The 12,344-nt window shown below is 33.5% G+C and overlaps 1 protein-coding gene across 2 annotated transcripts in view; it reads right to left on the reverse strand.

The window, feature by feature from the left end:
• The window catches only part of TRAPPC8 (trafficking protein particle complex subunit 8), an 83,584-nt gene that overhangs the window by 28,246 nt on the left and 42,994 nt on the right, over positions 1 to 12,344 (reverse strand). For both annotated transcript variants that reach the window (XM_042911493.1, XM_042911494.1), the window contains exons 13-19: positions 10,419 to 10,643; positions 9,497 to 9,605; positions 7,252 to 7,446; positions 6,703 to 6,833; positions 4,268 to 4,342; positions 3,583 to 3,709; positions 3,003 to 3,157 (exon numbers count right to left, since the gene is read on the reverse strand). In XM_042911493.1, the coding sequence (XP_042767427.1) occupies positions 3,003 to 3,157; positions 3,583 to 3,709; positions 4,268 to 4,342; positions 6,703 to 6,833; positions 7,252 to 7,446; positions 9,497 to 9,605; positions 10,419 to 10,643 (1,017 nt within the window). The remainder of the gene's footprint in view (positions 1 to 3,002; positions 3,158 to 3,582; positions 3,710 to 4,267; positions 4,343 to 6,702; positions 6,834 to 7,251; positions 7,447 to 9,496; positions 9,606 to 10,418; positions 10,644 to 12,344) is intronic.

The raw sequence follows: 12,344 nt of genomic DNA on the forward strand, positions 1-12,344 counted from the left end.
AATCATCAGATACAATGAAAAGTATAAGCTGGGTGGCTCAGTCAGTTAAGCATCCAACTCTTGATCTTGGTTAAGGTCGTGATCTCATGGTTCAGTTCCTGAGATCAAGCCCTGAGTCAGGCTCTGCACTAACAGTGCAGGGCCTGCTTGGGATTCATTCTCTCTCCCCCTCTCTCTCCTCTCTCTCATTCTCTCTGCTCCTCTCCTACTCATGCTCTCTCACACTCTCAAAATAAATAAATAAGCTTAAAAAAAAAAAAGGGTAAGCTATAAAAACTGAGTATTCTGGTGTCCTCAATGGACTGATTTCAATTAACCAGAGGGGTCAGAATCTTCCCTTTCAAAAGTAAGCTCTAGGAAATTCTTATGTATAGAATTCCAAGCAAACTGTATAAATTAGTGACTTCTAAACTATAATGATGGGGGGCACCTGGATGGCTTAGTCGATTATGCATCCAACTCCTGATTTCAGCTCAGGTCATGATCTCACACTTGTGAGATTGAGTCCTGTGTGCCTCTGTGTGGACAGTGCACAGCCTGCTTGGGATTCTCTCCCTCCCTCTCTCTCTCTCTGACCTTTCTTTCCCTGCTCACACGTGCACTCTCTCTCTCAATACATATAAACTGAAAAACAATAAATAAATAAATAAATAAATAAATAAATAAATAAATAGCTAGCTAGCTAGCTAGCTATAATGATGAATAGCCCTAAAATAAAATTTGGATCCCAACTCATTTCAATCCATCTTCAGCCTTAGATTCAGCCTAGGTGTAGCAATGCAAATCCTAATAAAAATCCAATGCATTACTACGGGAACTTGACAGGCTTACACAAAAATGGCACAAGTATAAGAAAAAAGAAAAAAATTAAAGATTAATTTTTAATCTGGTTTGTCAGATTCAAAAAATTATAAAGCAAGAATATAGTATTGACAAAGAAAGATGAGGAATTATTATCGGCAAGAATAGGTAACCACAGAAAAAAATAAAAATAGGTATACACACTTTAAGGATATTAGTATATTAGAAGGATGGTATAATGAGTTGCCAATATTCAATTAACGGTAAAAATAAAGTTTGACTCGCTACCCCTTGACATTCAGAAGAGTATTATTCCCTTGGATTTAAAACAGAACACAGACATTAAAAAATAAAACAGTAAAAGTTTTGACTATAGAAGTCTCTTAAAAGTGTTTGTAAAACTCAGACGCAACAAAGGACAATCAGGCCTTCATATATGTTAAAAGCCTTAACATGGTGAAAGACACCAAATCAAAGTTAAAATATATAAAATATTTATCAAGCAGAAGCTAGCACTGAAGTCAGTCCCTAAGTCTTTTTTTTTTGCCCTACATAACTCTTTAAGTGAACCATAATTAACCAAGTGTAAAACTTGGGCAGAATACATGTGGCTCAGCAATACCCTCCCTCAAACACAACCCTCCCCTTCACTTTTTTAATGAGTATAACTCCCCCTCCCCATACAGGCAAAGGATTAGTGCCCATAAAAACCATCCAATGAGAAAAGGGAAATGGTACCCAATTCAAAGGGTATCAACAGGTAATCATATAAACATATAGAAGAAAAAAAATCATATGAACAAAAAAACGTATGAAGATTGATCAATCTTATCAGACATCAGAGAAATGTAAATAAAAAGAATGTCATTTTTCACCAACCTGATTTGCAAAAGTAAAAAAAAAAAAAAAAAAAGCGATAATACCCAGTATGTCATAAATGTGAGACAACGGATATTCTCATACTCAAGTAAGTGCAAATTGCTATAGCCTTGCTGAAGGTAATTCTGTAGTATGTTACAAAACATTTTATTTATATATCCTTTGACCCAGCAATTCCACTTTAGTCTAAACTAGAACACAGAGTATATACATAATGTGATTTACTGCAGAACTATCAGTAATGATGAAAAACCAGAACCACACTCAACAACAGACAAATGGTTAAAATACATTATGGTATCTAAATAAAGGAATACCATATACAGCTGTAAAATAAGGAATTTTTACTGAATGAAAACAAGACCAAGTTATGTTGTTAAAGACAAAAAGTAAGGATAAAATGTGCAGTATGATTCCATTTATAATTACTAAAACTATACATAAGTGTTCAGTGAAAGGTCTGAAAGGAGAAAACGCCAATTTAGTATCACGAGCACTTGTAGAAGGTAAGTGGCTAAGCTTCTAACTCCCCTACTAAGAAAACTTGAGGATGCAGGAGGAAAGACCTTCTGCCAGTGTCTGTAATACTATACAACCCTGCCACTGGTCTGCCTCTCAGGTAGACAACTGATCCAAGGTAGGCCAGACTTCTCTCCTAGAAACTTGAAACTAGTAATAAAGTGGCACAAAGACTGGAAAAGTTGTTAAACTAAGGTCATATCAAAAGCAATGCTTTCTAAAGGCTCACAAACATTTGCTGCTAAATTTCCTGGAGGTGCCAAGTCCTTATTTTTCTGAGACTTACTGTTCTAGAATACTTCAGTTTCCAAGAGATGTTCCAATATCCTTTAACTAAATAATACATTTTCTCTTTTTTGGCTTATGCTCCCTAGCATCAGTTTCTATCTTCTGCAACTAAAAAAGCTGGAACTTATATGGCATAAAAGTAGGTTGGGGTAGGAAAACAGAGAGAATAAAGGGAATATTGTTTCTTACGAATATATTTATCTATTTTGTGTAAACTTTTTACAACCATTAATTCCTATATTATTTGTGTACCTTATCAAAAAAGAGCCACTGATTTTAATAAAGTGTTCTTTAAATGCATTTTCTCAATTTCCATCAATATTTTGAGGTTTATATTTTATAACCTGGCTGTGACTTATCTTTGTAAATTAGACCTATTTAACCCTAGCTTAGCAATAATTAAAAAGTATGGTTCAATGTAACATCAGTACCTTCAAAGTCTACAATTAATTTACTGAAAATATTATCTGACCTTATAATTTATTAAGTCCATGAAATTTTAAAAAGTGAAATACCTCCAACAGTGGCATTTCCTCCGTGATAATGGGATCTAAACGTCGATCAGGACCATATTTGATAGATGTTTTCTCTTCTTTTGTATTGTTAAGTCGAGGACCTTGAATTTCTAAATCTTGTCTCCCTCTGACTGACATACTCAAGGAATGTTTTCCTGAAACAAAAAATAATCAACGCCCTAAAATAATTTGATATGTTAAGTGACATAAATTTAGCTTGAATACTGTAACTTTCATATTATTTCTAGAAAAATTCTAGACAATTACTGAGTAGCATGATTAATCAAAGAATTAGGCATATTTTACTTTTATGTTTAACCATACCTACTGTATGCTGCTCAATTTCTCATTTAGGAGAAATGAGACTTACTTACTTTGCAAATACAAAATACATTAGAAAGGAATACAGTTGTTTATTTTTGAAGCAATGGCAGAGTTTAAAATAATCCAAATAATCTGACTAACTGCCTTTGTTAAAGGTACATTAGACCTATTTTTCAAACATGCTATTTTCATTCATTTTATTTTATAAAGATTTAACTACTAGTTTTGTATCTGTTTAGCAATGCTATGGTTTTACCTGTGTGACATCCAGGAAGAGAACCAATGCCATCTACTGTCATGCAGCCCTGAATAGTGCCAAGATTATAAACAACTCCGAGAATATGCAGCTCCCCTATGTGATGGGGAAAGAGCTTTAGTCTTGCCTGTGGAGATATTTAAGTCACTCTTATTATCTGTTTTCATAATATCTTAAATAGTGCAATACCTAAATTCTGCAATATTGCAGAAATTGAAAGTCATGACCTAAGCTTTTGAATAATGAATTAATTTATTAGACTGGAAAGCATTTGCTTCAAAAGAAAAATCTGTAAATTCTGTAAATTCTACAATTACAGGCACAGATCTTAACTAATACTTCAAAGTCAACAAAAACCAAAATATTCTGGTCAACCAAATGTCATATGAAATTACCATACTGACCACCCCACAAAAAAACAAACAAACAAACAAAAAAAAAAAAAAACCACAAAAAACCAAAAACATTGCACCAGGCTTCTTTGAAAATTAACAAGCCAAATTAACAAACCAGACTACTCTTCTCCCACCAATTTCCTCTTGTGCAATTCCTGTTTCCGAATCTTCCAAATTTTAGCTTTTAAGAAAATTAAAATATAAAATAAACCTAACAAACTGGTTTTTTAAATTTGTTTCCAACTTACTTTTTTGAAAGGCTTAAGACATAAAAATAAGAAAATAATTACCACTTTAGATTCTTCACTATTAATTAAAAATTCTGAAATAACTTCAGTTCCAATCATTTTAGGTTCACCTGTTACCTGAAAAATATTTTGTAAAATACATTTTCTAATGAAAAGTATCAGAAGAATATTAACATTCCTATACATCAATATTTAAGAACAATAACAATAATTACAGTTAGCATTTACCAGGTTCTTACTATGTGCTAATCAATATACAAAGTTGTTTGTTTTTTTTTTACTTTCACACCTGGAGTGATCTAACATGTGATATATTTTTCTATTTCATTCAGTCCAATTCAAGTGAGGAGGATAAGTGATCTACTCAAAGTTGCAGCCACCAAGAGGATAAAACTTCAAGACATAAAGTTCAGCTACTAATTGTCAACAATGGCCAAAATGGCCGCTTAGTTTAATTTTGCAGTAAGAGCAAATTTCTCCATCTTTTACTCTGACTGGTCTCTTTTTCCACATTGTCCAATTGTATCGAGTAATGGCAGCCTAAGCAACATGCATAAAAGACTGGTGGACAATATGGGCAGTAGGAGAGAACAAAAAAAAAAAAAGGCCTCCTCCAAATCAATGACTTCTGTAAGAGACTATAATCTTTGGTCATGTAACAAAGCACAGTTAACTGGCTCACACTTGGGGTAAAGCTGGTCCTCATAAACACTGTTTTACTTTTACCATGAAGTTAGTTATTTCATACAATAAATTAAAATTACATTTCCCTAAATTTCAGTTCAGTATCTTAATCCATCAGCAGCAGAAAGTTATGAAGAAATCCAAAGAGTTTGAAATTTACAGGATAAAGTATAACTTAATTATACACAAAGAAAAATCTCACTTTAATAAACCTCCTTTAAAATTTAATATATTAAACAGACTAATATACTAAAAAGCTAATGGATCTTTTAAAAAACTCTACCAAGAGTGAACCATTCATAAGCTTCTTATTTGTATTCCAGGCATCAGAAAAAAAAAATTAGAAAAATTCATGGAGTTGCTAAAATTCAAGTCAGAATAGAGCCTACAAAATCTCAATCTTTGGAACTATCCACAATGAGTTTAATCACAACACGTCTTCAATGAATTTAACCAACAAGACTTTACAGAAGGAAATCTTTAAAAATCAAAACACTCCAAGAGAAATAATTTAATAGTAAAGTTTAGTACAACATACATCTCTTTCCAGTTCTCCCTTCATAAATCAATGCCAAAATGTTGGGATATTTCCCAGTTCCAAAATAATGATTAAAGCATATATCAAGGTAGTACAAAGAAGTAAAAGTTATATAGTAGGTAGTGGTGAATAGCCCAGTAAGTGGAAAAAAATATTATTTCCCAGTTATTTCTGTTACAATCAGCTTGGTAATAAAGATTATTTGTTCAAGTCATTCCAACTTCAATAATAACTATCTTAGGGGTGGGTGCCTGGGTGGCTCAGTCAGTTAAGTGTTCAACTCTTGATTTTAGCTCAGGTCATGATCTCATGGTTCGTGAGCACAGAGCCTGCTTGGGATTCTATCTCCGCTCCTCCTTGACACGTGTGTGTGTGCTCTCTCAAAATAAAAAAAAAAAAACAAAACTATCTTAGATAAAGAGCTTATTACAGACACGAGTAAGAAAAAGATAAAATACATATAAAGATAATCCAAAAAAAGGAAATCCAAGATCTTCAACTTCACCAGAAATTAATGAATGAGATGGAAAATAATAAAGTAAAACAGCATTTTTCATACCTAGTAAATCAATTAAGATGCTTTTTTATAAATAAGAATGCTTAATGTTGCAAAGATGAGATATCCAATCCCATGTGTTGCTGGTAAAAAGCTTTGGTATGACCTCTTGGGAAACCAAAAGAGCACTAACATACTTATTCCCTAAAATTTTTTAACTTCATGCCTAGGAATCATTACTACAGAAGTTATCAGGATGAAAAAAGTATACACCCAAATTTAACCATTGAATTATGAGGATAGTAAACAAATGGAAACTTCTAAAACAACTATCAATGGAGACACAGAAGAGCTTATAGATCATCCATGATGGAATAATTACACAGAAATGAAATATTAAGACATGTTAATATCAAGATACACATACAAATCAACAGAATGAAAAAAAAACAACACACACAATATTTTTAAAATCCCATATATGAGAGAAAACATACAAATAGAAATTACTGGAAAGATATATAGAAAAGTGTTAAAGTGGTTATTTCTAAATACTGAGAAGACAGATTTATCTTTATTCTGTATGTTCTTTGTATTCTCTATTTTCAACAATATGCATATATCATACTTTTTATAACTACGGAAAACAGGCATAAAAAAGAATAAGTGTAGTTCACTGAACAGAAAATATTGAAATGTTATGTATCTGCTAGGCTATTACTGAAACATGCTTATTACAAATACCTTTTAATAACTTACTAGTTCTTTAACTTCTTCATTATCCTTTCCACTAGTATCTTTAGGTTGAAACTTCCATAGCAATGACAAATCAGTCAACAAAAGTGGAACCTTCAAAGGATTTCTAAAAGCCACTTCCACTGTTATTGGTTCTACAAAAAGAAAGGCCTAAATTAGTAACTTCAATAAATCCCACCTATCATCCTATGCTTCAATTCTCTGAACACACCTTACTTTCACAGCTCTGCATTTCTGCCTAGACTGTCCTTTACCAGCTTATAAATGTCCATTTATTCAGGATTCAGTTTTAAAACTACTTCCTCTAGAAGATTTCCCCAATTCCTATGTGCTAACGAATGTCACTCTCTCTTCTATATTCCAATAGCACACTTATATACTAGTATTACATCTCATACATAGTGCCTGGTTTTATACATACAGCTCACTAAGTTATGATTCCTAATTTATTTTTTGCATGCCTGGCTTCCAGTAATTTTTGGCACATAGAAAATTATCTTGCATCTACTGTAGGTAAACAAAAAACCATGAATAAAAATTCAAGTATATCACCTTCTACAACTGCCAGTGGAAATCTTGAGTTATCTGAATAACTACTCAAACAATATTGTGTGGGGTAGAAATTGGATGGAACTACTCCTCTGTTAACCACAGCTACAACTTGTTCCTCAAGTTCTCGCCACTGCTGAGAGGATTCAGAGTCATATTCCTGATCGAGACTTACATGAGTAGCTGCTTGCTTTTCACCTAAAAAAAAAAAGTGTCACAATTAAACACGTTTATTAACACCTGCCTTCAATGAGACATATTATTATTATTTATTATTGTATTTGAGAGAGAAACAGAATGTGCACGCAAGCAGGGGACAAGGGCAGAGGGAGAAGAGGTGGGGGTGTGGGGCGAAAGAGAAAGAGAGAGAGAGAGAGTGAGAGTGAGAGAGAGTGAGAGTGAGAGAGAGTGAGAGAGAGTGAGAGAGAGTGAGAGAGAGAGAGAGAGAGAGAGACAGAGAGAGAGAGTCAGTCTTAAGCAGGCTCCACGTTCAGCACAGAGCCCGACACCGAGCTCAATCCCACAACCCCGGGATCATGACCTGAGCCAAAATTGAGTCGGACACTCAATCGACTGAACCACCCAGGCACCCCCGAAACTTATTTTAAATAAAAATATGAGGTATCCGAATAAATACATATACATATACACTCTTGCCTATAATTATCTGAGAGAAGAATATCCTCTTATTAACCCTAGTCTAACTGGAACTTGGCTTATAACATTGATGTTCTTTTCCTCTTGACTCTGAAAGAATATATTTTTCCTAATATTCCAAATAATTTTATATGAAATACTTCAAACATACAGAAACACATGGGGAATAACAAATATTTATATATTAAAATTTAACAAATGCCAATGTTTGTTGTAAGATCCCAAATACTCTTCATAAAATAAATGTTACAGATAGAATTATTGCGCTCTGTGTAACCCTCCCAAATCCTACTGCTCTCCTTCATGTCCACTAGCCCTTCTTCCCAGGGCTATTCCAAAGCTGAAATATAATGTTTTCATCCATATTTGCTTTTTACTTGATCACATGAATGTATACATAAACAATGCATAGAATTGGCTTATATGTTTGAAATTTATAGAAATGGAATTACATTTGACTGACTGTTCTGTAACTGTTTTCACTCAACATTATGGTGTATTATCCATGTAGAAACATACAGAACTATTTCTACAGCATGAATCCATTGTATAAATATGCCAAAATTTATCAATTCATTTCCTGCTACTGTTTCACTTTTTTTTTTGCTGTTAACATCAATGTTGCCATAAACATCTTGATAAATATTTTTAAATAAAATACTAAATTAAATCTCAAGGAGAAATATAGTAAGCTTAAATATAAGAATACACAGAATCACAAATTTTACTCTAACATACATCAGTATATTTATACTCTTGGCCCAGTATACCATTCTAAGGTTCAATCCTAAGAAAATAAGCCTATATTTTAAAAAGTCTTACAACAAGGACAGCAGAATATTGGCAATTGTTCTCTGCTTCTGTGTACATTTGAAATTTCCATAATAAATTTAGTAAATTAATAAATTATAAATTAATAAATAATAAATTTCCATAATAAAAAGTTAACAAGTTTTATCCACAAGAACATCCATCACAATGTTTATATAAGAAAAAGAAGAAAAAGTCCAACTATATAAGACGCGAACATTACAGTACTTTGTAAGTACTGAATAAAGTATCTTACAGCCATTAACATTGTTCATTAAGATTACATAATAACATGGGAATGCCTGGGTGGCTCAGTTGGTTAAATATCTGATTTCGGCTCAGGTCACGATCTAATGATCTCATGGTTTGTGGATTCGAGACCCACGTCAGGCTCTGTACTCAGAGTTCTGAGCCTGGAGCCTCCTTCGGATTCTGTGTCTTTCTCTTTCTGCCCCTCTACTGCTTGTGCTCCCTCGCTCTCTCAAAAATAAAAAAACATTAAAAAAAAATTTTTTTTTAAGGTATGTAATAACATGGGCATTTTTCCTATTATGTGAGAAAACCCATTATAATTATAGCTATTTTGTTATTTTTAGCTTTTAGAGCCGGAAGAAAAACCACTGAAGTAGTGGTTATCTTCAAGGTGGCAGGATGGTGACATGGTACAGAGTTATTTATCTTCAAACATTCTTTAACAATTACAACATCATTTCTTAAATAAAGAAAAAAGCACTTAAAAAAATAGTCACTAGGTAAAAAGGCAAAATAAAATTTTACGAACCATCTGCTGGTCGTCTGTCGTGGCCAAAGAAAACCCGTGTGGCTGAACTGTTAATATACGGTAAAGGTAGCTGCGGTAAAGGGCCATCTGGTGACAGCTGACTTACGTTCTAGGAGAAATACAAAAGAAAAAAGTTTTTTTGAGAAAATTCCATTTCCTTCATATTTGCCTCCTCATTTTTTAATATGCAAGGTATTAAAAACATGTTAAGCAAGAATATTAAGGTTAACAATTAATAGTTTCACTTAATACATCAGTCATAAAATTTTAGGTCTCATTTATTCTGGCCCAAGAGAATCTTCCTAAAGTTACTCAGCTAGCTATTAGCTCTCTTTGGAAGTTAAAACTTCCAAATATTATTTTGGTGCACTTTACTTCCTGTGACTCATTACAGCATCCTATCTGCCAAAATTCTAACCCATATGATCTCAAATTAATAAAGTTTCTTAGAAAGAGGTATTTTTCTGCAGGACAGATAAAATATTCATTATCCATAGGTCTTGAGAAAAAAATTCACAACTTTCCACTTTTTCCGTAAAACAATGTTTTGTATTTTCTACCCTCTTGTCTCAGTGAAGTATTTTCTCACCAAGGGATGGTATGAGGACCCAATATAAAAAAATTTGCATGATTCAAAAAAAAGAAATAATGAAGAAATAGTCCAGAATGTTTTTAATTCCAATATAAATCAAATGCTTAATGAAATATTAAAATCCTCTTTTAAAGAAGTGTAGAAGAGCAATGCAACTCAGTTCTATGACCCAAGAGCATAGCCTGCCACACTTTATTATGGCAGATAAGTACATAAATTCTAAGAAAGCCATTTTATTAAACTCCTACTAGACACCACTGAATATGCTTTTTGCTGAAAGTAATAACTTAAATATAATTTTAATATCTAGTCCTGAAAATAAGTATTCACCTTGTAAACATAAAGATACTCTCTGAGGAAGGCCCCTTGTTGAGCAGCAGATTGTTTACTTTCATTGATTAAAATATGCCTAAAAGCAGACACAGCATTGTCCAGTTGCCTAAGGGTATAGGACTGGCGCCCAATAGTGAAGTTAATGTGATCCTCTGCCAGAGACCAGCCTTTTCCTTTGTAAACCTGCATGGCTTGACAATAACAGCGTAAAGCATGCTTTTTCTGTAAAAAAAAATAAACAAAGTATTACAATCTGAATTTCTCTTGGACTAGAAAAAACAAATACACACACACATAATCACGTAACTGTTAATTGGTACTTCCTCTAACAGAGACTGGAATGATGAGGAAAATGAAACTAACATTTATGAAAACCCCGTTGCAATTATTACTAAAAACCAAGAGATCCTGAAGCAGGCAAGTTAATTGCTTTGTCCAAGGGCAGGAAGTCTAAGAAGTCAGAAATAATAAGGACTTTATAAAAAACCATCTGGGAGTTCTCAGAACGGCAGTATATGCAGTCATGAATCAGAGGCTTGGTTGTTAATGTTTTTTTTTAATGTTTATTTATTTTTGAGAGAGACAGAGACAGAATGAGAGTGGGTTAGGGGCAGAGAGAGAGGGAGACACAGAATCCAAAGCAGGCTCCAGGCTCCAGCTGTCAGCACACAGCCCGAAGCGGGGCTTGAACTCACAAGCTGTGAGATCATCACCTGAGCTGAAGTCGGCCACTCAACTGACTGAGCCACCCAGGCGCCCCGGTTGTTATTTTATAACTGAGAACTATCTTACTAATTTTGTTATGATCATCTCTATACCACTGCATTGGGCTGAATGGATACCCCATATGTGTGTATATATGTATTTATATGTGTATACACATTTTTTAACTACTGTTTCACTTGGGAGTAAGAGTATGATATATTCTTTTTTTTTTTTTTTTTTTTTTTTTTTTTTGCCCACTGCTGCATCCTGCCACACCCGTGAGCAATTATTTGGCATTAATTACCTATCACTGCCACACTCTGAACTCAGACAACCTTTATCTTAAAACCTGGATTTGGTACCAAGGAAGAGGCTTCTCCCCACTCAACCTTTTGCTTCAGAGTATACTCTTATACCTCCTCTCCTCTCCAGGGTGGATTACAAACTTTTAGTATGTATATCCAAGACTGCTCGTTTTTTAAAAGAAATGTTTCCTTGTAAATAATTAAAACAAATCAAAATCATCTGCCACTTAATACCATAGAATTTAAGAACTCAGTATCTCTTTTGTGATATTCCTACAGATACCCAATTTGAATCTCATCATGAGGAAACACCAAACAAACCTAAATTGAGGGATACTCCACTAAAATAACTGGACTGTAATCTTCAAAACTATCAAGGTGATCAAGTCAAAGTATCTTTCTGAACAGGATCCTTATGCTATAAAGGACCATTTTTATGGGACAACTGTCAAAACCCACATGGGGTCTAAGGATGGGTGGTACTGTATTAGTACTAAGTTCTTGATTTGATGGTTGTATTATGGTTATATAGTAGAAAAAGTCTTGTTTCTAGGAAACAGGAAATAATGTCCTAAAGTATTTGGAGGTAATGAGGTACCAGGGAGACAACTATCAAACACTCAGGTAAAGTTTCTGAACCGTACTTGTAACATTTTTATAAGTTTGAGACTATTTCAAAATAATTTTAAAGTGATGTTTCTTGAAAACACCCCTAATCTCCATACTGCATTCAGTAAAAAGGAATACAAACAAGTCTTACAAACTAAGAGATACAGAGAAAAAATTGAATATGTCAAAATGCTGAGTTCAAGTACATTTTTAGGATTTCTTGGAAAAACACCCAACGAGATTTAAAAGGTAAAAAGGATTTAAAGTCTGCTTTTTAAAGTAAGAATTGAAAGACTGTCTAGGG

Source organism: Panthera leo, chromosome D3 (genome assembly GCF_018350215.1).
Source record: "Panthera leo isolate Ple1 chromosome D3, P.leo_Ple1_pat1.1, whole genome shotgun sequence".
Classification (NCBI taxonomy): domain Eukaryota; kingdom Metazoa; phylum Chordata; class Mammalia; order Carnivora; family Felidae; genus Panthera; species Panthera leo.